At 37.8% G+C, this 21,049-nt stretch overlaps 1 protein-coding gene across 2 annotated transcripts in view; it reads right to left on the bottom strand.

Annotated features, from left to right (window-relative positions):
- Positions 1-10,363: 10,363 nt before the first annotated feature.
- Positions 10,364-21,049, bottom strand: part of Naf1 (nuclear assembly factor 1 ribonucleoprotein) — a 30,622-nt gene continuing 19,936 nt past the window's right edge. Inside the window, exons 5-8 of one of the 2 annotated variants that reach the window (NM_001163564.1) lie at positions 17,325-17,485; positions 15,112-15,163; positions 13,053-13,155; positions 10,364-11,867 (exon numbers count right to left, since the gene is read on the bottom strand). In NM_001163564.1, coding sequence (NP_001157036.1) covers positions 11,410-11,867; positions 13,053-13,155; positions 15,112-15,163; positions 17,325-17,485 — 774 coding nt within the window. In that variant the 3' untranslated portion in view covers positions 10,364-11,409. The remainder of the gene's footprint in view (positions 11,868-13,052; positions 13,156-15,111; positions 15,164-17,324; positions 17,486-21,049) is intronic. The other variant, XR_003947254.1, reaches the window with a different exon arrangement.

Below are 21,049 nucleotides of genomic sequence, written 5' to 3'. Positions count from 1 at the left end.
TATAGTAAATACCTGTCGAATATATTTCTCATAGCATCATCAACAACTTCAAAAAGAATTATTGAAATGAACTGCATGAATGAGTACATATGTCACTGCTACTCTCTATAAAGTTTAAAACTATTAGAGCAAGAGAATAAGCATTTCTGTGGCTCCTGTCAAACTCAGCACCATTGTCATTTATCATCTGTTGACCATTGAACATGCTTAGAGAATATTTTGATTAGGTTTTTTTTTCCCCAAAAGTATCTGGCAAGCTGAACACTTCTGGCAAATTTTTACCAAACAAATAGTTTTCATGAGCATCCCATGGGTTGCAGTTTTTAGTTACTCAGTTTTTTGTTTTATTTTGTTTTTACCTATCTATAACAGGGATTGCACACAGAGCCTTGCTAGGTGTTGCTAGTAGGTTGCAGTATTCTTTAGTATTTAAATAGTACAAATGGTATCATTTTAATGTTTTCAATATGCATAAATGCTACAGAATTTCATAACTGTTCCCTACTAACTGCTTAATGAACCATTCTGAAAGTCAAATGATTCCATTCTTGCAAACTATCTCATGAATTGATGTCGTCATTATGACACCAGACTGTCTTGTAAAGCAAATTTTGTTTAGAAACTTAATGAGCTTTTTTGTTTCCTTTTATTTACTTACTTGTTTATTTATTTACTTATTTATTGAGACAGAGTTTAACTTAGTACACCAGGTGGGTACTGAATTCATCATAGTCAGACCTTCCCATCCCTGCCCAATGTAGAACGGTTCACTCTCTTATAGTTCCCACTGTAGCTTACACAATACCTGGCATCCTTTTGTATGTAATTACTACCATTTAGTTATACCCTATATCAGACAACGATCACAAAACGAATACTCTTTAAATCAATGAGATGACAGTTCAAAGGCTCTCTAGACCACGTTTATTATGGGGACTCTTTAAAAGAAATATTAACAACAAATTATACAATGCTCCCCTAGTGCTTGCTCCATGGGATTTACAGATTTTTTCCTTTAATATTTCTTTTTAATATTTTTACAAGTAAATCTAGTGTATTGGCTCCAGAGTCTTCCTCATCCTGAAGCTATTGTAAAGTAGATCAAACCTGGAGGGCAAAACAAATCTCTTGGAATGCATTGTCTAATTCTTTAATCTCCCTTAGAAACCTGATATATACATACAGCATCCATAATTCTTAGCCAACTGTAAAGGACAGTGCTTTTGATGGTATCGTGATAGTTCAGCTGTCCCAGATGTGTCCTTACAAATACAGCAGTTTGGGTAGTCTTACTGGAGTATCAACACTGAGGTGAACTAAAACCTTCTGAACTTTTATCTTCCTCAAATAAAGAGTGTGGAAGCTTTGGTTTTTTATAGATCGTCTGTGGTGGTATGGATGAGAATGGCCCCACATTGGCAGACTGTTTGGGAAGGGTGAGGGGGTGTGGCTTTTCTGGAGTAGGTGTGACAGTGGGGAATGGGCTTTGCAGTTTCAACCGTTAGCACACTGTCTCTGACTCTGTTTCTGCCTAACTTTTAGATCAGAACGCTTACAACTGTCAACTACGCCTCCAGTGCCTGCAGGCTACCATGATGCTCATAAACTCACCCTCTAAAACTGTCATCAAGTACTAAATTAAATGCTTTCTTTTACAAGCTACCTTGGTCGTGATGTTTTGTCATAGGAATGGAACAGTTACTAAGACATTATCTGAACTTTTCACTATGATGAGAATGGTTAAAAACAAACAAACAAACAAACAAAAACATTCTTTTTCTAAGATGTGGTGATATCTATGTCATAGTTGATGAAGTCCTCTCAAAACCAGTCCTAGTCCATTGCATTAGACAAAAACAAACAAACCAACCCAGGCATGGTGTGAGAAATTACACTATTGACCACTAAGGATCTGAGGGTAGAATATTGGGTGCCAGCAGCGAAGAAGTGTAAGGGGTGGGATGGAACGACATGTTGTTCACCTTGAACTGGATTATAGACAGTAGCAATAAGTTCTGGAGTACTTATAGATAACTATTATCATTGTATACTGTGAAAATGGTAGCAGAAAGTATCCCAAATGTTTTCATCATAAAGAAGTAACGAATCTGAAAGGAGATAAAAACCGAATTCAACCATTATACAAAGTATAAATGCATTGATATAGCATCACATGCCCTATAAATAAGTACAACTTTTATAAATTTAAACATTCAAAAACAAGAAAGGGAGGGAGAAAGGGAAGAGGAGGAGGAGGAGGAGGAAGAGGAGGAGGAGGAGGTGAAAGCACTTTTCATTGGTCTAAGCAAGTTGTGAGAAACAACTGACCTGAATTCTATGCTAAAATAAGTTTATGATGAAAGTATTTAGAAATACCTTCCAGCCATTAAATAGGCTTCTGGTAATGATCTGCAATCAGCACATGTGAAGTTCTAGACTCAGAAACACAAAGAAGACTCCCAGGGGAGACAGTCAGCTAGTGATGCCCAGAAATAAGGATACAGTGGCTATCTCTTAAATACCCTTTCTGGTTAGATCACTTACAGGGCAGGCCCTGGAAAATAATACTCCAGAAAGGAAGATCAGTACTAAGCCCCAATTCTCAGATGAGGACCACAGCAAGGTCAGAACAGTTGTTCTTTCCGTGTGACATAACATTTACAGACAGAAATGATAGTTACGTAATAGGCCTTGCAGTTATGCTCACTTCGATAGCCATGATTGTCGTATTAAATTCAAAGAGCTTCAGACAAAAAGATCTTTACCCAGAAGTTGTGTCAACTACCATAATTGAATACACCTTTGGTAACGAAAATGTCTGTGTTGCTTTCCCTTAGTATACGTTATGAAATTGCACATATTGCATATAATCCTGTAGGCCTGTGGGGATGGCTGTTCACAGAGATGCTTCTTGTCGTTTGTAGAACGCAGTTAACACTATGTCTTGAGATCCTTTACAGCTATGTATTCTGTCTTGCATACTGTGGACTCAGCCTTCTTAGAATGAAGTGACCTTTACAAAAACCAATGTAATCAATCCTATTATACTTTGAACTCCCAATGTTATTAACTCCTACAAGCTAAGCTGGAAACATATAGCTTGTCACTTTGTGAACCATTCATGCCTGACTCAGAATATATCCTTGCATAAGACATGTTGACCATTCACTCACAGCACAAATGGCAATGCCCCACCCCCATCAATGTTAAAACAAAACAAAACAAAACCAACAACAACAAAAAAAAAAAACCTGTGGGCATAGGTTGATGATACCTGCTTATGGATTTGTGTGCAGTTCTGGGTCAATAGGATGAGAATAATTCCATCCCTTGTCAGATTCCTGTAAAAGACTCATTAAGACAAAAACCCCTCATTGCTTTCCCATACAGTATATTTTCCTGCTGTTTAATAGATAGGATGCTTTTGTTCAGATCTGAGGACATATCAGAACTGTTCTGAACAACCAGGCTCAATCTTGAATAAATATCAAGGGCTAATTATTATTTTTTTAAAGTGGTGACACTTGGCACATCCTCTGCCCAGAGGTCACAGCATCTTGGCTGCATAGGCTCCAGAGTTGTCTCACTGCCCTCACCTCCATTTCTTCTCTTCTACAACCTTTTCTGTGTTTCCGTTGCCCTTCCTCCTTCCTTCATCTGTAAATATCCACATACTTTGAGAACTTGCACCATTTTCAACCTTTACCACATTCTGCCTGTGATAAGTTACGTACAGTAGAGACTGGCAAGCACATGCATCAAGCTGAAGATGGTATCCCTTTCTTGTAATGTAAAAATGATTTCTCACTTGCAATCTAGAATTAAGTTCCCTTCAGGAAGAAACTTGCATTGTGGGTATTCTTAGATACATAGATGTCAAATATTTCTTCTGTTCCGGCTGCAGTTGCTTAAAACTCCATCCACCTCTTCCTCTTCTTCAAGCCCACCTGAAACCCAGTCTTGTTTGCCCTTTCTCTTTCTGTCAACTCTCACACCCCCCCTCTCTTTTCCTCTCTCTCTCCCTCCCTCCCTCCCTTCCTCATAGAATTTTAGTTCCTTTAAAAATTGGGGGGTGGGTGAGCTGGGCAGAGCTGCAGGGAAGAAGTAGAGAGTGTGTACAGTTAAAACACACTGCATAAAATTCTTTAAGAAAAAAAATTTTTTAAAAGTTTTAAAACTTGAAAAACCAAAAAGAAGAAGAAGAAGAAGAAGAAGAAGAAGAAGAAGAAGAAGAAGAAGAAGAAGAAGAAGAAGAAGAAGAAGAAGAAGAAGAAGAAGAAGAAAGAAGAAGAAAGTTTTAAAACTTGATTGTTTCCCAAACTGTCTCACAGATAATCCGGTGTCCATAAGAAATATTTTTAAATTATTCTTGAACAAATATGGCAAAAATTTAAGAGAAAAGATAGGTTCTTTAATAAGGGTGTTACAAAACTAGAGCATGCACAGATAGAAGAGCAAAATTAGGTCCCTTTTATGCTGTATGAAAATTACCTCAGCACAGAGCCCAGGCCTTCATGCAAAACTTTAAACTGGTATAAGACCAAAGGAAAAGCTTCAAGATACTGCGTAGACTGTGCTTTGCTAAGCAGCACTTGTAAACATAGTTCACAAGATAAAAGAATTGACATTGGGGTTGTATTGAATTTAGAAGCTTTTTATGCAGCAAAAGAAAGGAGAGGCCACTTACAGAAAGGAAGAGAATCTTGGTCATCAACTCATCCCACAGAGCACTAACGTGCAGAACTTCTAAAGAACTCAAGCTGAGTGTGGGGCTCTGTGGTGGAGAGTTTCCTTGGGACTCAGAGGGTCTTGAGTTGGAATTTGCTACCCTCAGCACAGATGAGGGACGGAGGGAATGGAGGCTCATTGACACGGGGGAAGGGGGGGAGGAGGATAAAAAGAGAGAAAAGAACCTATGAATAGATTCTCAAAAACATTACAAAGCACCTACAAATACACGAACATGCCAAACATCTTTAGCAACTAGGGAAAAATCACCAAATGAAAACAAATCAAAGCTAGCTGAGGTTCCATCTCAGTCCAGTCAAAATGGCTTCATCAGAAAGCAAAATGATGGGCCAAGGAGACGTTCCAATGTGTTAAGGTGCTTCTAAATTTTAAAAAAAGCAGCATACTAAATAAACCCAAAACAAAACAAGTGAAAAATGCTAGCAAGAATGTGAGCAGGTGAAAGAAATTCTTGTGAATTTGTGGGATGGTTGGGGGTGAGGGGAGGAGAGAGTAAAGATTAACAGCTAATATGGAAAACAATATAACTCCCTAATACAATAAGAATATAAGCACCATGTGATCTAGCAATGCCACTTACAGGAAGATTCAAATGGAACAAAGTCAGAGTACTGGGGACATCTGTACATGCATGCTTACTGAAGCACTATTCCCAAGAGCCACACTGGAAAGTCAGCCTATGTGGCTATCAATTGTAAAAGGATACAGAAAATAGTAAGGTACATGGCAGAGTATTCAGCACACACATACCCCCAATCAGGTCCTTTTCAGGAAAATGGAATGAAGCAGGGGTGACCATGTTTAGCTAAAGATAGATGCTTGTAGCTGGGCGGTGGTGGCACACGTGTTTAATCCCAGCATTTGGGAGGCAGAGGCAGGTGGATTTCTGAGTTCGAGGCCAGCCTGGTCTACAGAGTGAGTTCCAGGACAGTCAGGGGTACACAGAGAAACCCTGTCTCAAAAATCAACAACAACAAAAAAAGATGCTCGCCCACCAATGTCAAGCTAGGGAGCAAAAAAAAAAAAAAAAAAAAAAAAAAAAAATAGGCATGAAAAAGGGAAGAAAACACAAGGAAGGAGGGAAGGTTAAGACAGAATTGGGAAAATACAAAGCATCAAATGTAAATAAAAGTCAGTATGTACAGCTAACAAGCACAACTGCGATAAAAATTTTGAATATCTGAACACTGTAAGACTTAGAAACATTTTTGGTATGTTAACTCCAGTTCTAAACATTTTGTGGATTGTTTCTTGTCCTCTCAATTCTGAAAACAAGGTGAGACTTTGTCTTCTAGAAAAATCTACGTGGATTTAAAGGAGTTTCTAAAAGATTGGTAACAAAAGCCAAGCACTTGAACCTACAGACTACACTAAAGAACAGTGGTTGCTTTTGGTCTAATTATCTTCCTAGCAGGATGCACCATCTCTGAGACAGACATCTGTCTTAGTCACTGCTCTAGTGCTGTGAAAGGGAAGCCATGACCAAGGCAACTTTTATAGATGGAAGCATTTAACCATGAGTTTGCTTATTATCTCTGAAGATGGGGTGGGGGTGGGGAAGGGGTGAGGAGAAAGAGATCCAACAAGGTTATACTTACTCCAACATGGACATGGCTCCTAATCCTTCTCAAATAGTTCCACTAACTGGAACCCAAGCAATTCATTCAAACATGAGCCTATGAGGGCCATTCTCACTCAAACCCTATCCAACCATGTAGCCAGTTCTGAATGGCTCAACTTAACAGTATTGGAATATATTAACAAAATTAATGCCTTCAGCTATTTTCTTCTCTTAGAGCCATTTCTGCCTATATCTTGTAAACTGAATTAATCTGAACCTGTATTGTTACCAACAAATATATCAATAATTATACAGTCAAAATCCAAGGCATAAAAATTACCTATATCAAATGAATCATACACTGAAACAGCTTCCATAATTGAGTCTGATGGTGCCAAATCCTGCCTGAAACAAAACACTGCATGATACATCATCAGATACTTCAAGTGCTGTTGGAGGGGGAAAAAAACAAATGTTCCCCAGCATTCCCGTGTCAGCGGAGCACACCATAAAAGCTTTAGAGAGGTATGCTAACAGGCTCTGCCCAATGACTGGCAATTAGTGCCGAGAACATTTTAGACCATCTCTACCATCACCACATTGAGACCGCCATCATCTATTTACCACATTTCAATGGGCAGTACCTGTTAACAGACCTAACCCTTTGTATCTGTGCTATGTTATCTTTGGAGGTCACATCTCTTGTTAGAAAAAAGCATTTGGCTTCTCTATCCTCAATATAAATGAAAGCTTTTACCACACAAACAAGGTCAATTCGTTCTGTTTAGGGGATAAAGTAATGAGATGAACTACAAGTGTAAAACACACTTACCTTTCATCAACCTTACAAAAGAGAAGAGGCAATGAACAACTGATACGTCATGGTAAGGTTTCCATGCTAGGTTTCAAACAATAAACATGGACAGCAGCATAGACTATAGAGCACACAGTGAAACTTTATTTGCACTAAAGAATGTTATTTTTCATTTTGTGTTTTCATTATTCATTTACCAACTAATATACACATTTGTTCCTTTTTTCCCCAATACACTAAGTAGTTGTACATATCTAATTCACTACAGGAATTTCGATCTAGTGTAGATATATATGTTATGTTATTATTGCTAGAAGTTTAAAACAAGTATAGGCTAGGAAATCTTAGAAATAATCTCCAACCTTGGATTCAAGTATAGTACAGTGTGTCCTTAATATCTCAGGACACAGCTTCGCAGAATATTGTCTGTTATCATATGCTAATTTATATTCACATACATAAGGATGAGCAAAGTCATAAAAATGAGAAGTGGCGCACTCGGCATTACAATGGCTCTAAAAGATTCTGATACATGCTTTCCTTTAGAATCCTAGCTGTATTAAGTCATAGTTCAGCTTTAACAATACCATATGGGTTTTTGTAAATAAGATTTTTGATATTTTTTTTATATTTTCAGCCCAAACCTCACTGAAAGTTCTTTGACTGTGTGTGTGCATGCATGCACATCTCATAGGTTTTCTTTAATGACAAACAAGCAGTCTGAACATGTATTTTAGCAAGGTTCATTGTGCGAACATGTAGATTAGTCCATTCTGCAAATGTCAAGTTTTGAATTTTAAGGGCTTTTAAGAAGCCACTGAGCTAGTGTCCCTAGCACATAATCATAGCAGTTCATGGCATGACTGTTTTAAAGACGTTCTAAGCACCTTGAGCATGTGATGACAGGACTCCATATAAAAAATATGGTCTAATCTTAGGACATTTAGCTAAGATGGGGAAAGAACAAAGACTGTTACATCACTGAGTTTTTATTTCCTGTCTAAGTCATTTGGAGGTGAGGCAGGCTATAGTGTAGCAGAAAGCTGTTTAATAATAGGAACTCAACAATCGTAATTTTGTGAAAGACCAAACAGAAATATCAAGGCGACTTAAAATATTAAAATGTATAAATCCATTTAAAAACATAGCCATTACCGTTGAAAGGAACCATGAATAATACACTGTGCTTGAGCCATGTCTCCTGAAATCAGAAGTTCTTCAGACAACCACTGTAGATATACATGAAGTAGCCACTCCTTCACACTAGCAGTTAAAATGACAACAGATTCGCATCAAATGGTGTTTTATTAGCATAAACAGTTAACACATAAAGGTTACCAAAAAAAAAAAAATCGATAAAGGAGTAGTGCAAAGTGGTGAAGAGAGGAAACGCTGCTTCTAGCTGTCTGTCCCTCCTCTACTGAGCATTGATAAGGACTGTTATAAACCATCTCATTTCAGTGCCATGAGGTATTTAATTCACTATTCCAAAATGTTCTGCTATGGTGCAACTGCCCCCTCCCAAACTCGTGGTTGTTATTGGAGGAGTACTAGTAAGTGGGATCTTTAAAAACAGGCTTAGACAATGGAATGTCCTCTCATAAAGTGGTTATGATAATCAAAATACCCCAGTTTCCCCAACTGCTTTTAACCATTAGATAAAGCAGCAAGTAGGCCCTTTGCCAAATGTTGGCACATTGACACTGGGCATCCAGGACTCCAAAACTGAGGTCATTTTGTTTGATATGAATTAACCAGTCTGTGGTGCACTGCTACAGAACTGCACTGCCTAATAAGGCATGGCCCTCAGTAAATTCATTTAACGACTTTTCAGGCTGGAGTTTAGCTGTAGGGCCATGGTGATTTAAAATGTACTCTACAATTAAAGTGAGGGTGACAATCTTGCAACATCTCTCTCAAAAGGTCTGTTAGTCTGTGTACTGCTCCAAAATCCACAATACAGGTTAATAGTCTTAGTTCTGCAGGCTGGAAAACACAGCAGATTCTTTGGTGTTGGCCCATTTCTGCTCCAAAGTCAGCACCTTCTCTCAAGATCGTCCACCAGAGGGTTAGACGAGAGCTACTGCAGTCTCCTCCAGCCACTGATCTCATTCCAAAGACCCCACACCTCCTAATACCACCTACAGCAGACTGTGTCTAACCACTCACTCATATTAGATGGAAAAGAATAAAACTATTAGCAATTGGGCTCCAGCCCAAAGATGAAGAGCTGACTACAAGACACATCCTGAGAAGACAATTCATCCTCAAATGCTGAGGATATAGAACTTATAGTTTTCCTCACTTGTAGTACAACCACTGCTACCCAAACCTAGCTCACCCAAGTTTAAGTGAGTTGTCAAGAAAGCTGTAGTAATGTGTTTGCCCTGAAACATCGGCAGACTAAGATTAAATCCTGTGCAATAGCAGTATTCATTCTTAACTGCTGAGCCATCTCTCCATTCCAAATATAATCTTACTTTTCTGTTTTTTTTAAAGAATTGTTTATTTAGTTATTTTATGTATGTGAGTACACTGTAGTTATCTTCAGGCACACCAGAAGATGGCATCGAATCCCATTACAGATGGTTGTGAACCATCATGTGGTTACTGGGATTTGAACTCAGGACCTAGGGAAGAACAGTCAGTGCTTTTAACTGCTAAGCCATCTCTCCAGTCCACAATCTTACTCTTAACTCTATCAAAACCAGAAACATTCTACAAGCCATAAATACATACTGTAAACTATAAAGAGCAATCTTCAGAGGGTAAGAAGTATCCCCAACATAATAAAGTTGACACATGTAGCACACAGACTAAGTAAAGCTCCTGGTACCAAGACAGATATCTGCAGCTCTCTACTACAAATACTGTAATTGCCTCTTTCTGTAGGGAGCAATGCGACACCTTAATGCAAACAGAGCTGACAGGCTTGGAATAAGTGTGCCATACAAAGTATTATAAGAATGTCAAGGAATGAAAGGTTAGAAGCACCAACTGAGGACGGTGCTGAGAAAGAAGAGAAATCTGGATTCAACTCTTTGCCATTGTAATAGCTCAGTGGCCTTGGTTAGATGATAGCCTCTTCTGAGCACTCAAGACTCCTCAGTCAATAAATGGAGAGTACTCTGCAGGTCTACTACTCATGCTCCAATATTCCTTAACCACGTTTAACATTTACACGAATGCCAGAAAGAAAAAAAAAAAAAACCCACTCATTTAATTAAAAACTCTAAATTCACTCAGTCATTTAATATGCCTTTATTACACGTTACACATGTCAGGTACTGGAGAGCCTGTGACTAGACACAGAATACACATATATACCAACACATGCCTTAATGTACACAGTGGAACAGTAAAGCTTTCTAACTAACTGACAGCTACATAGACAACACAAGTCTGTCAATGCACAGTGACTACTAACCCACTAGTATTATGAGAGCTTCAGCCAATGTCTTCCTCCTTCACACTTCTAACTTGCTTAAGGGAATCAAGTCTAATGAATTTTTGCACTAGGATAACCATATATATATAAAAGGTAATAGAAGCAAGTATCAAAAAAATAACAAATTCAGGAGCAGAAGAACTCAAACATGTGAGTTTGCTTGTTTTTAGGACTCCAAGTGATTTTAGACCCTGTTATTACAGGAAGGGAGCAGACAACTTATTCTTTTGCCTTTAGTAGGTCAATAAAATTAAAAATTGAATCATAGTTCTAATGTATATTAAATAAATGCCTATACCTGATTAATGATTAAGTTATGAAGTAATATATAATTAGACTTCTCAAGATGTGCTCTATTTGCTCTATTTTATTTGGTAAAGTGAGCTAAACCACACAAAATAGTGGTTATTATTAGAAATATTTTCAATAAAGTCTTCAATGTGTAAATAAAAAAAGAATTCTTGCACTTATAAACCAAGTGTCAAGTTTTCCATCGGTGTTCAGTGTATCAGCGGCCATGATGAACCCTGTGTCATAACCATCACTATGCACGCTGTTTACCTGCTGTGGGTAGCAGAGGACATGAGACAACATTGTATTTAATTATTACATGAACTGGAGTTTCCTAAGAATGAGATGAACTTTCCCTAGCAATATCATTTCATAAAGGTTACAAATATATATGAGCTTACAACTGAGTTATTAAAAATATATATGAATGTACAACTGAGTCATTTGATTTAGTATTTTACAATGTTTTTATAAAAAATAATCTAGTTCTACAATATATGTTAAATTTTCTTTTTTATCATATTTCTCTGAAATACAAGCATACAACTAAAAATAAGGCCCAAAATGAGAAGAATTATTTTCCCCAGGAGAGGGAGGGGGAGGTGGAGGTGGTGGAGGAAGAGGTGGTGGGGGCATGGAGTATGGTAAGTTAAGCACAGGATGAGAGGCCATGCTAGGTGCAGCCCACCCCATGCTTGGTGGGGGCGGAGGCGGGGGTGGGGGTGGGGGCGGAAGTGGAAAGTTATGCATATCAAACATGGGCGGGGGAAAAGGATAGTGGGGCATGACAGGATTATCTTGTCTCTGAGGTGTAAATCCCAAACTCTCTTGAGATGCCATATGGTCTGAGTTATAGTACTGCTGAGGTGGAGGCCTGCCATGGCTTCTTCGAGAGTATCTACCCCTCGCAAAGCCTCTTGAGAATTCCCTGTGGTGATATCCTTTTGAATGTTCTGAAGAGCTATAAGCATTCCAATTCTCATGCACTTCACCAAAATCTTCACCTTTGAAGGCAGAAACAAAAGAAAAATTAAAATTTAGTTTAATATATCAAGATCAGTGCCAAAAATTGACTTCTATCCTTAAGTTACTGACATGACAGAAAATTCAATTTTAAATGAATTGAAAAGGCACAACTTATGCTTAAGGATTAGGGAAGACCAGCAAAACAGAAGAAATTTACTAATAACTGAATTCAAACCCCAAAGAAACCCCACAGCATTATCCCATCCACACCCAACGTTGAGCAGGAAGGCTACACTCCTGGTTATTATAGAAGATTTATTCCTGACCAAAAAAAAAAAAAAAAAAAGCAAACAAGCCAGATGTCCTAAATGGATAGGTAGTTAAACGATGTATGATACAATTCCCTCCAGGACAGGACTCCAGAAAGTTGGATGAATATTCAGGAGCGTATGATCAGCACCAAAAGCAATGTGTAACTCTAAGCCTTGCGTGACACACTACAGGATTTCACTGACGTTCCTAAAATAACCAGGTATTATATAGAGAGAGAGCAGCAAAACAGACAAAGCAACCCAAACCCAGCAACTGCACATACAAGATAGAAAGAGGAGGAAGGAGTAGAGAAGCACAAGCAGACAGACACACAGACATGATCACCATGAACTGAGGTGAGAAAGACATACCTAGCAACACTAGCAAATAAAGGACTAAGGGGCATTCTGTTCTGGTGTTAGAAATATTGAGCCTTGAAAATATTACCTCAATAATAATCCTACTGTGTGACAGCAATTTTATAAGATGTTGCAAGTAAAAGAAATGGGATGAAGGACATATAATAAATCTCTCTTGTTTAATACAACTATCTAAATCTACAATTATCTCAAAAAGCTTAATTTTTAAAATGAAAATACTATAAAAGGGAAAGTCAAAATAAATAGTGGGAATTGGGTGCCACACTACTGAAGTCTAATCCTGGGCACAAAGACTTCTTGAGAAAACCATGCTGGCAGGCACAGCCGCCTCTAACAGACTCAATTTCTTACCCTAGAAGACAACGTGAGACGAGCTCATCTCAGGGCTCTCAGCACAGCCCATCCTGTGGAATGCCTCCAGCATGCCGGGCACCAGGAGATAAATGGAGAAAGCCGATGCTTCTCCTTAATCTGTACTTACCGATTTGTAAATAAAGACCAAAAATAACTATAAAACAACAATATACTCACCTGACTCATTCAATTCAGATTTGAGTTTTTTGCGGCCTTGAATCTGAGATTTTTTTCTCTGTTTGGCTTCTTTTTCTTTCTCATCGTCACTGAAGTCCAAGACCTTGCAGATAAAAGTAGAGATGCACTGATCATCGGTTTGCCAATGAGACAGTAGTTACTTGCTCAAACTGCTGCTTCCCACTGACCAGAGGAAAGGTGCTCATTTCAACTTAATACTACCTATCAATATGTGAGTTAGCATCTAAAATAATAACAAAACATTTGGTTACTTGTTTGTTTTTAAGCCCTAATAACTGTATTTATTAAGCTGGATACTCTGGTTCTTCGATTGGTTGGTTTTGGTCTATTTAATTCCTAGAAATCTTCAGATAGGTAACTTTAAAAATCCTAAAATTAGCAATATTCAGATATGGAATATATATTCCATTCCCTGGCCAGAAGTCCAACTTCCTGCTTAGATTCATTGTCATGCCAGCTGCTAGAGAATGACAAAGAAAGCCAAAGAAAGCAGTAATGAAGACTAAGCTACTTTTACACATCATCAGATCCAAAAGAGATCAGAGACATCATTCTATGACTTTCTCACTCAAGATCAGACACAAGCCTCATGTCAGCTCCAATTTTACTCCTTACAATACACAATACAGCAAACTGTGACAGTAGAAGAGTGTCAGGTGGGTAAGGAGAAAACAGCAAAGACGACTTACTGAGCGCACAGTCAAATGAGAGTCCATAAAATAAATTCGCTCTGTAAGGCAAAGCAAAGCTTTTCTCTAATAGAAGAGAATCAGAACACTGTAGTATCAGGTTAATTGTTTTCTCAGGAGTGAGAGGGAGAAACATTTTTAATTGGGAGAAGTTTTAGTGACTGATTTGAGTAAATTTTACTTTCATCCCCTAAAATCATCTTTCTTATACAAATTCAATGTTGCATTCATAGAATATAATATTTAAAACCATTATAAAGTTTGCATATGTACATTAGAATTATAGATAAAGATGAGTAAGATTTATTTCTAAGAAATCTTTATGTCTTCTATGAATGTCTAGTATTTTACCATGGTCTAAAATTAGAGAATTCTTCTAGACTGTAAGATGTCATTAATAAGTATATAAAATTAAATCCCAACAGTTTTCAAGAGCTAGTCTGCCACTGTACCCCCAAAATACCACAATCATACAGCATGTGGGATTTGCTTTTATAAGTAAGAAAATCTAAGCAAACCAATTTCACAAGAACTTGACATTGTCAAAATTGCTAACTGTAATCCTGAGACCTAAAAGGAGGATTTAAAAGGATCAACACTTTGAAACCTGCAATTTCATTACTAGGATGTGGTAGGTGTAACAGAAAGTGTGAGGGAGTATACATTCTTAGCATCACTAGGTAACATTTGTGTAGGTACCAAAACAGGAGACTCCCTAAGTGATTCATGCCTGGAAGGTCTCCTGAAGGGGCCATAACCTCAACTCATACCTCAAAAAAAGTTAGAAACTTACAAAGACCATGATCTTCTGCACTGTTTGAGATATTTAAAGTATTCAGAAATTAAATCTTCAATTAAACCAAAGCTATAAAACAAAATCTTTAGAATACCCAATTCTCCATCTCCTGGAGTGGAAGAAACTAACCACGACTCATTCATATGTGATTCCCAAATAAGACACACAGCAGGTCTAGAATAAATTACTAACCCACCTTAGGAAACGAAACTAAGGTCCTATGGACATAGACACAAAATATAAAATCAAGAGATGACGTTTTAGAAGACTAACTGTGTTATACAAACATGAGGGAGTAGAGTTGGCATCTGCTCCTGGCACTACCCACATCCCCAATAGGAGGCTTACTTTTGCATCACAGCCGAAGGCTATCAGTTCCACACTGGCAGTCACTAAACTTAAGAGTAAACTTGATTTAAAGTAATAACATTTTGTCTATCAACAAAGTTTACAAAAATGAGAATTAAACTAAGTAAGATAGAATCATTAACAATGTATATGATTAAGGTATACGCTGCCTTGTGAAACATTAGATGAAAAGGCTCATACTAACTTCTGGAGGGGGTTCCTGATCATTCTTCCAAGAAGCGTCCGATCCTCTGTCCCTAGAAAAAAATCATATTCTGTTAAGTGCTTATAGAACCTAACACTATGAGAAATTAGATGAGCCCAGTCTTTCCTTTTGTATGAAAATACAAAGAAACTGAAACTATTTTTGGTGTCCTTTATCAATCTCAAATAATGCAGGCATCCTATAGGAAACATACACACGCACAGGGACACCTGGCACGTGTGTTAACACTGGGATCTGAAATGAGAAGGTTGTGTGTGCACAGTAAGTGGTTCCGCACTTGATTTTCACTTTGAAGATACCTGGCCTTTGTATAAAACTTGGCTCCACACCCACACATGAGAAGATGCTCCTGCTGCTGCAGGCATGAACAACAATAGAACAAGTCTCTTTCTAGAACGTCACAGGAACAGGCAGAGACAAAGGCACAAGTTCTTTTCCTTAACTCACTTAAGAAATATCTGCAGTTTTGTGAGTGATTCTCAAAACAGAAGGGTAAAAGAAAGACTGGTGAGTCTGGGGAAAACACTGAATATGCTGAAGGACACTAGTGTATTAGATGATTATATGAAATGAGTCATTACAGACAAAATTAGTAAACATGAAAAAGTGTAAGTATCAGAGTATAATTATAATTTCTAAAACCTCACTTAAAATGTGTCATCTTAATTATTTCATGGTTTCAGGCATCTTTCTTACTCAACTATAGTAATACAAATTATTGTGACCAGATATCCTGACAACTTTAAATTAGAATTTAAAGATAAATTAGACTCTCCAGAATCAGTGCCACTAAAATCAATGTGCCAATGACACAATGTAGCTTTACCATTTGTAAATTTAACATTTTCACTGAGATCTTTGACATTATTTGGTGCTATCAATAGTCACTTTTTAAGTGAGTCAGCTGTCATTAACCTGTCACCTCACGTGAAACCAGTGTTCCTTTTGCATACAATCAGTACTAGAAATGATGTCTAGCATCCTTCCTTTGGAGTTTATAGAGATAATAGTAAAGTTCCTTAGTTAGTGTGTCTACCACAGAAACTCAAATGCACGGAGGAAAGATCAACCAACAAGACAGCAAGTGCCAGAAAGCTAGCTTAAGTAGTCCTGCTAGGTGTAAAACTGCAAACGGGCTGAACCACTCTACTGCAAAAGCTAAGGTCTGCACACAGGTACAAGGAGACACCAAAATGAATAAATGGGTAGGGTTTCTGCAGCACAGCCTCGCCACTCCCTTCTCTGGTTTATTCATATTTCTCAGAATTGAAAATCAACGAAAAGATCTGCTTTTACTTAGCTATTTCATAAGCATTTTTAGAAACTGTTTTTTTTTTTTTTTTGGTATCTGTTAAAGATTACATATGTGGCACATACCCTGGGTAACATCTTAATATTTATGGAAGAAAGAAAGTCACTGCCTAAGTATTATTTAAAATTTAATGTCTTTATGACTCTATCTATTTAACTCATTTATCCTGTCAGCATTTCACATAAAAAATTTAACCACATACAACTGGAAAAATAAATGAAGCCAAATGGTTCTCCTTTAGATTGTTATAGATGGCATGTCCATTATGAAGACCAGAATATTCACTTTTGAAGTAGTACACGAAATTTAGAAACCTAATTTAACTTAAAATAGCATAGAGAATTTCTTATGTGGTATCTGAGAAAATAGTATCTTTTTATAAGGCTAGGAACTGTGATACAAACTTGAAAACTCAGCATGTGGGAGACAGATGTAGGAAGACCAGGAATGAGTCCAGCTAGAGATATATGACACACTACCTTAAACAAGCAAAAAACAAAAAAAAACCCCACAATTCTTTAAACATAACTTTATTGAAAATAATTTTCCTTATGTAGTAATACAAATATTGAAGTAGTTTATATAACAAAATATATAATGGGGGAAAAAAAACCAATGAACTAAAATTCATAATTCTATGTTCTGCAAATGCTGTCAGCCTAGTGGCTGATCATGCTATTTGGGGAAAGCATAAAATTACATATTTTCTACCTGTTAATGCTGATGACAAGTTATAGTTCTCAAAAGATGTTCATAGAAGAAAAATGAGTTCTCTGGAAAACAGCTACTATTTAAGTATAAGAAATGATCATCTAAGGAGAATCACTCCTAAAATACAAATGACTGACACACAAAGACCACACAGCAACGAAGCACTTACTGTTTGAGCTTTTCTGTGAATATATATTGAGTGAAGTCTTTCATTGATGGAGCAAAATACATCGTGTCATTTATTTTGATACCTTTACTCTCAATGTGATCTGATGAATTAAACCGTAACACATAAAATGGATGGGCAACAGGTCCAAATATCTCAAATATCTAGAAAACAGAAGACATGGGATATGTATCCTTCAATAGTAATTTGAAAAGGTGGAAAGATTTTTTAAAATACTGATAAGTGCTAAAAACAAGGCAATTTTGTTAGTGATAAATTATTTTTTTACACCTAAAGTTTTCATATTTTGATTACAAACACAATAGCTTATTATAAATTTCTTTCTTGCAAATAAAGGAATAGCAAGTTTGTTTTTGGACAATTTTAACTATTTTGGTGGTACATTCTAGATGAAAATAGTAAACTTTTCTATCAATGTTCATGAGTTATATGCTACACAAAACTATAGAACACATTCCAAAATTGGATTCTTATGGCAGAAAACATAAAAGCAATTACATTGTTGTCATAAAATGCTGGCATTTTGGAAAGTGAAGCTATCCGTGGCTTCCATGGCTTCTCCTGGATTAGAAAGGAGCAGAGCAGCTGCCACAATGCTGTTAAGAGTGCAATCCCAGCCAAGGGAGGCAGGAGCTGGAGACACAAGTCCTGTTCTCCACAGCTACAATGAGAGGAAGAGAAAGTCCCGCTTTGTGATCTAGCACTCTTCACTAACTTGTACTGTTTAAGGCAACTGCAAATTTGCTCAATGTCACATGTGATGATTAAACCACATGGAGTCCTTGATTTGGAAGAAGTGTGACTGTCAAGGCTGAAGGCATGATGATTACAGGATTTTTACCAACTTACTAATGGCAATGAATGTGCCTGTTTCACAATCCCCTGGGTACCTAATTTTCTAAGAGCTCTCCTTTTGTGATTTAATATTTTATCCATCTTCATTTTTCATTTTGTTCTTAAGAACAAAACTGCTAACCTAGCAAGATAAGAGTATTCTCAAGTTTAGGAATACTCTAAAAATAAAATGTCACAATTAAAATAATAAAAAAAAATGAAGACATTCTGAAATAAAACTATGAATATCAATATTGTTTCTTTTAATTTAAAAACTAAGACAATAATTTAACAATATAGCAAGATAAAAGCTTCGAAAAGGTTTAGGGAACTAGTAGCCTTCTTCCAAGGCAACCTGCACAGGACGGAAGACTGTCAGCCCCATCATTTTGACTATCCTATACTACACACACCTTTAGTAACTCACTATCTTACCGTTAGTAATGCAAAAAGCTTAACTTCCTGGACAAACATGATAAGATTGTAATAATCTACATCATTAAAAAACATTCTGTGACTCCAACAACCCATGCTAATCACTGCAACCCTGTACATAAGGCTCATCCCTAGGGTCTCGTTTCCTGAATAGCTATGGTTTTACCTGAGGACCCCAATGACAACTTCAGGCTTATGTAGATCTTGGTTTATATTAAATCTGTGACACTGAAAACTCTTGGACACATGTGAAATAACCCTTCCTTTAGGATCTAAAGTGCTTCTGCTTCACAGCTACAAGTAAATCATCATGAAGGTTTAAGTAAAAAAAAAAAAAAATAATGTACCATATAGGTGGAAGGAGGGGGGAACTGGTTGGGAGAGAAGAGAGGCATAGGCATGGGGTGGGGATCAGCTGTAGGGATAGCAGGAGAGAGAGAATGAAAATGGACGGATGAGGGGTGAGATGGGTGGGGAACGGGAGATGGAGACACAGGGGCTGGAGGGTAAGGTCCCAGGGTGGCTTATGAGGATGAGTCTAGCTGAAACTCCTAGTACTAGGGAATACAGATCCCAAAGTGGCCACTTCCTGTAGCCAGGCAGTGCTTCCAGTGAAAAGTGTAGCCAGGCAGTGCTTCCAGTGAAAAGAGTAAGGAGAGCAACCCACCCACAAAACCTTCAATGTAAAATGTGGCCTGCCTATAAGATGTGAAGGGACGCTGGGCGTGGTGGCACACGCCTTTAATCCCAGCACTCAGGAGGCAGAGGCAGGCGGATTTCTGAGTTTGAGGTCAGCCTGGTCTACAAAGTGAGTTCCAGGACAGCCAGGGCTATACAGAGAAACCCTGTCTCGGGGGAAAAAAAAAAAAAGTGTGCAGGAACAAAGATAACACAGAGATGGGGGGAATGGCCACAATGACTGGCTTAAATTGAGACCCATCCCATAGGGACAAACCAACTGGACACTATTAATGGTGTTCTGTTATGCCTGCAGACAGAATCCTAGCATAACTTAACTCAGTCCCCTAAGAGCTGTTGTCCACCCAACAGCTAACCTAAACAGATACAAAGACCTGCAACCAAAATTAGATGGAGCTTGGGAAGTCTGTGGACGAGTCAGGGGAAGAATTGAGGGACCCAAACAGGATAGGGACTTCACAGAAAGACCAACAGAGTCAAATAACCTGGACCCTTGGGGTCTCTCACAGAAACTGAACCACCAATCAAAGAGTATACTCTTTCTAGACCTAGGTCCCACACACATGTATATGTGCAGCTTAGTCTTCATGTGGGTCTCCCAACAACTGAACCAGGGGCTGTCCCTGGATCTGTTGCCTGCCTAAGGATCCCATTCCCCTAACAGCCCTGTCTGGCTTCAGTGAGAGAGGATGTGCCTAGCCCTATAGTGTGGGGGGAGATATTCAAGGAGGGATCCCCCTTCTCAGAGAAGCAGAAGGGGGAGATGGTGGAGGAGCTTCAAGAGGGGACTTGAGAAGAGAGGCGATCTGGGGATATAAAGTGAATAAAGAAATTACTTTTAAAAAGTATCACATAGCAAGTAATGGGAAGATTATTATAGACTTAGCCTGCACCCCATGGCTGTACCTCAGTCACAGGAAAACTTGGTTAACTGAAATATATAATTTACTCAATCAAGATTATTTAAAAGGATATAGTAGCCTTTCAAAACAAAATCAATGAAAAAAAACCCTTGATGCTCAGAATATAGATGTGATGTTGAGTAACACCAGAAGGTGAAACTGCAGAACAACTTTACAGTTGGGCTCTGGGCAGTTACACCTGCCTTCTCAGAGTTTCCTAGGAGTTCTTTGTACCCCTAACCTAACATTCTAATTGCACACCACCTAATGTGAAATTAAAACAAAAGAAAATTTACAGTGTCAGAATAGCATAAAAAGCAAAGTTTAGAATAAGAACTGAGACATTTACTTTGAGCCCCCTACAAGCATCTTTATATCTTAAATACATTTTTGATTTAAACACATTACTCAGCGTGTTTAAATCAAAAATGAACACTTACGTAGTACTTAAGCTCTTGAATTTAAGAGGTTCAGAATTACTTTACTTACTGGGCAAAGTGTGTGGTTTTCACATTAAGCATAGACAAGCATAGTTATCCACTAAGAGGGTAAAAAGGGTCCCGTGGACATGGCTACTATATCCATACTGATAACCCTCTAGCTTGTATACATGTAGAACAATATTGAATTTGTTGCTGAAATCTTTTCCCATAAAAAAATAAATAAATGAACTCCCATCTGTACTTCCATCTGAAGAGTTTCAAAACCACTCGCTTAAAAAAGAAAACTGGTAGCTATTATTACACTATGGAAATGCTAGTCAGCTCTGAGTACCTGTGGAAAGAGAAGCAATGTCAGTATTTACAACTCCTGCCTCTGAATATCTGACAAAACACT

This window comes from Mus musculus, chromosome 8 (assembly GCF_000001635.26).
Source record: "Mus musculus strain C57BL/6J chromosome 8, GRCm38.p6 C57BL/6J".
Taxonomy (NCBI): Eukaryota; Metazoa; Chordata; class Mammalia; order Rodentia; family Muridae; genus Mus; species Mus musculus.
This window is presented reverse-complemented; position numbering and strand designations above follow the sequence as displayed.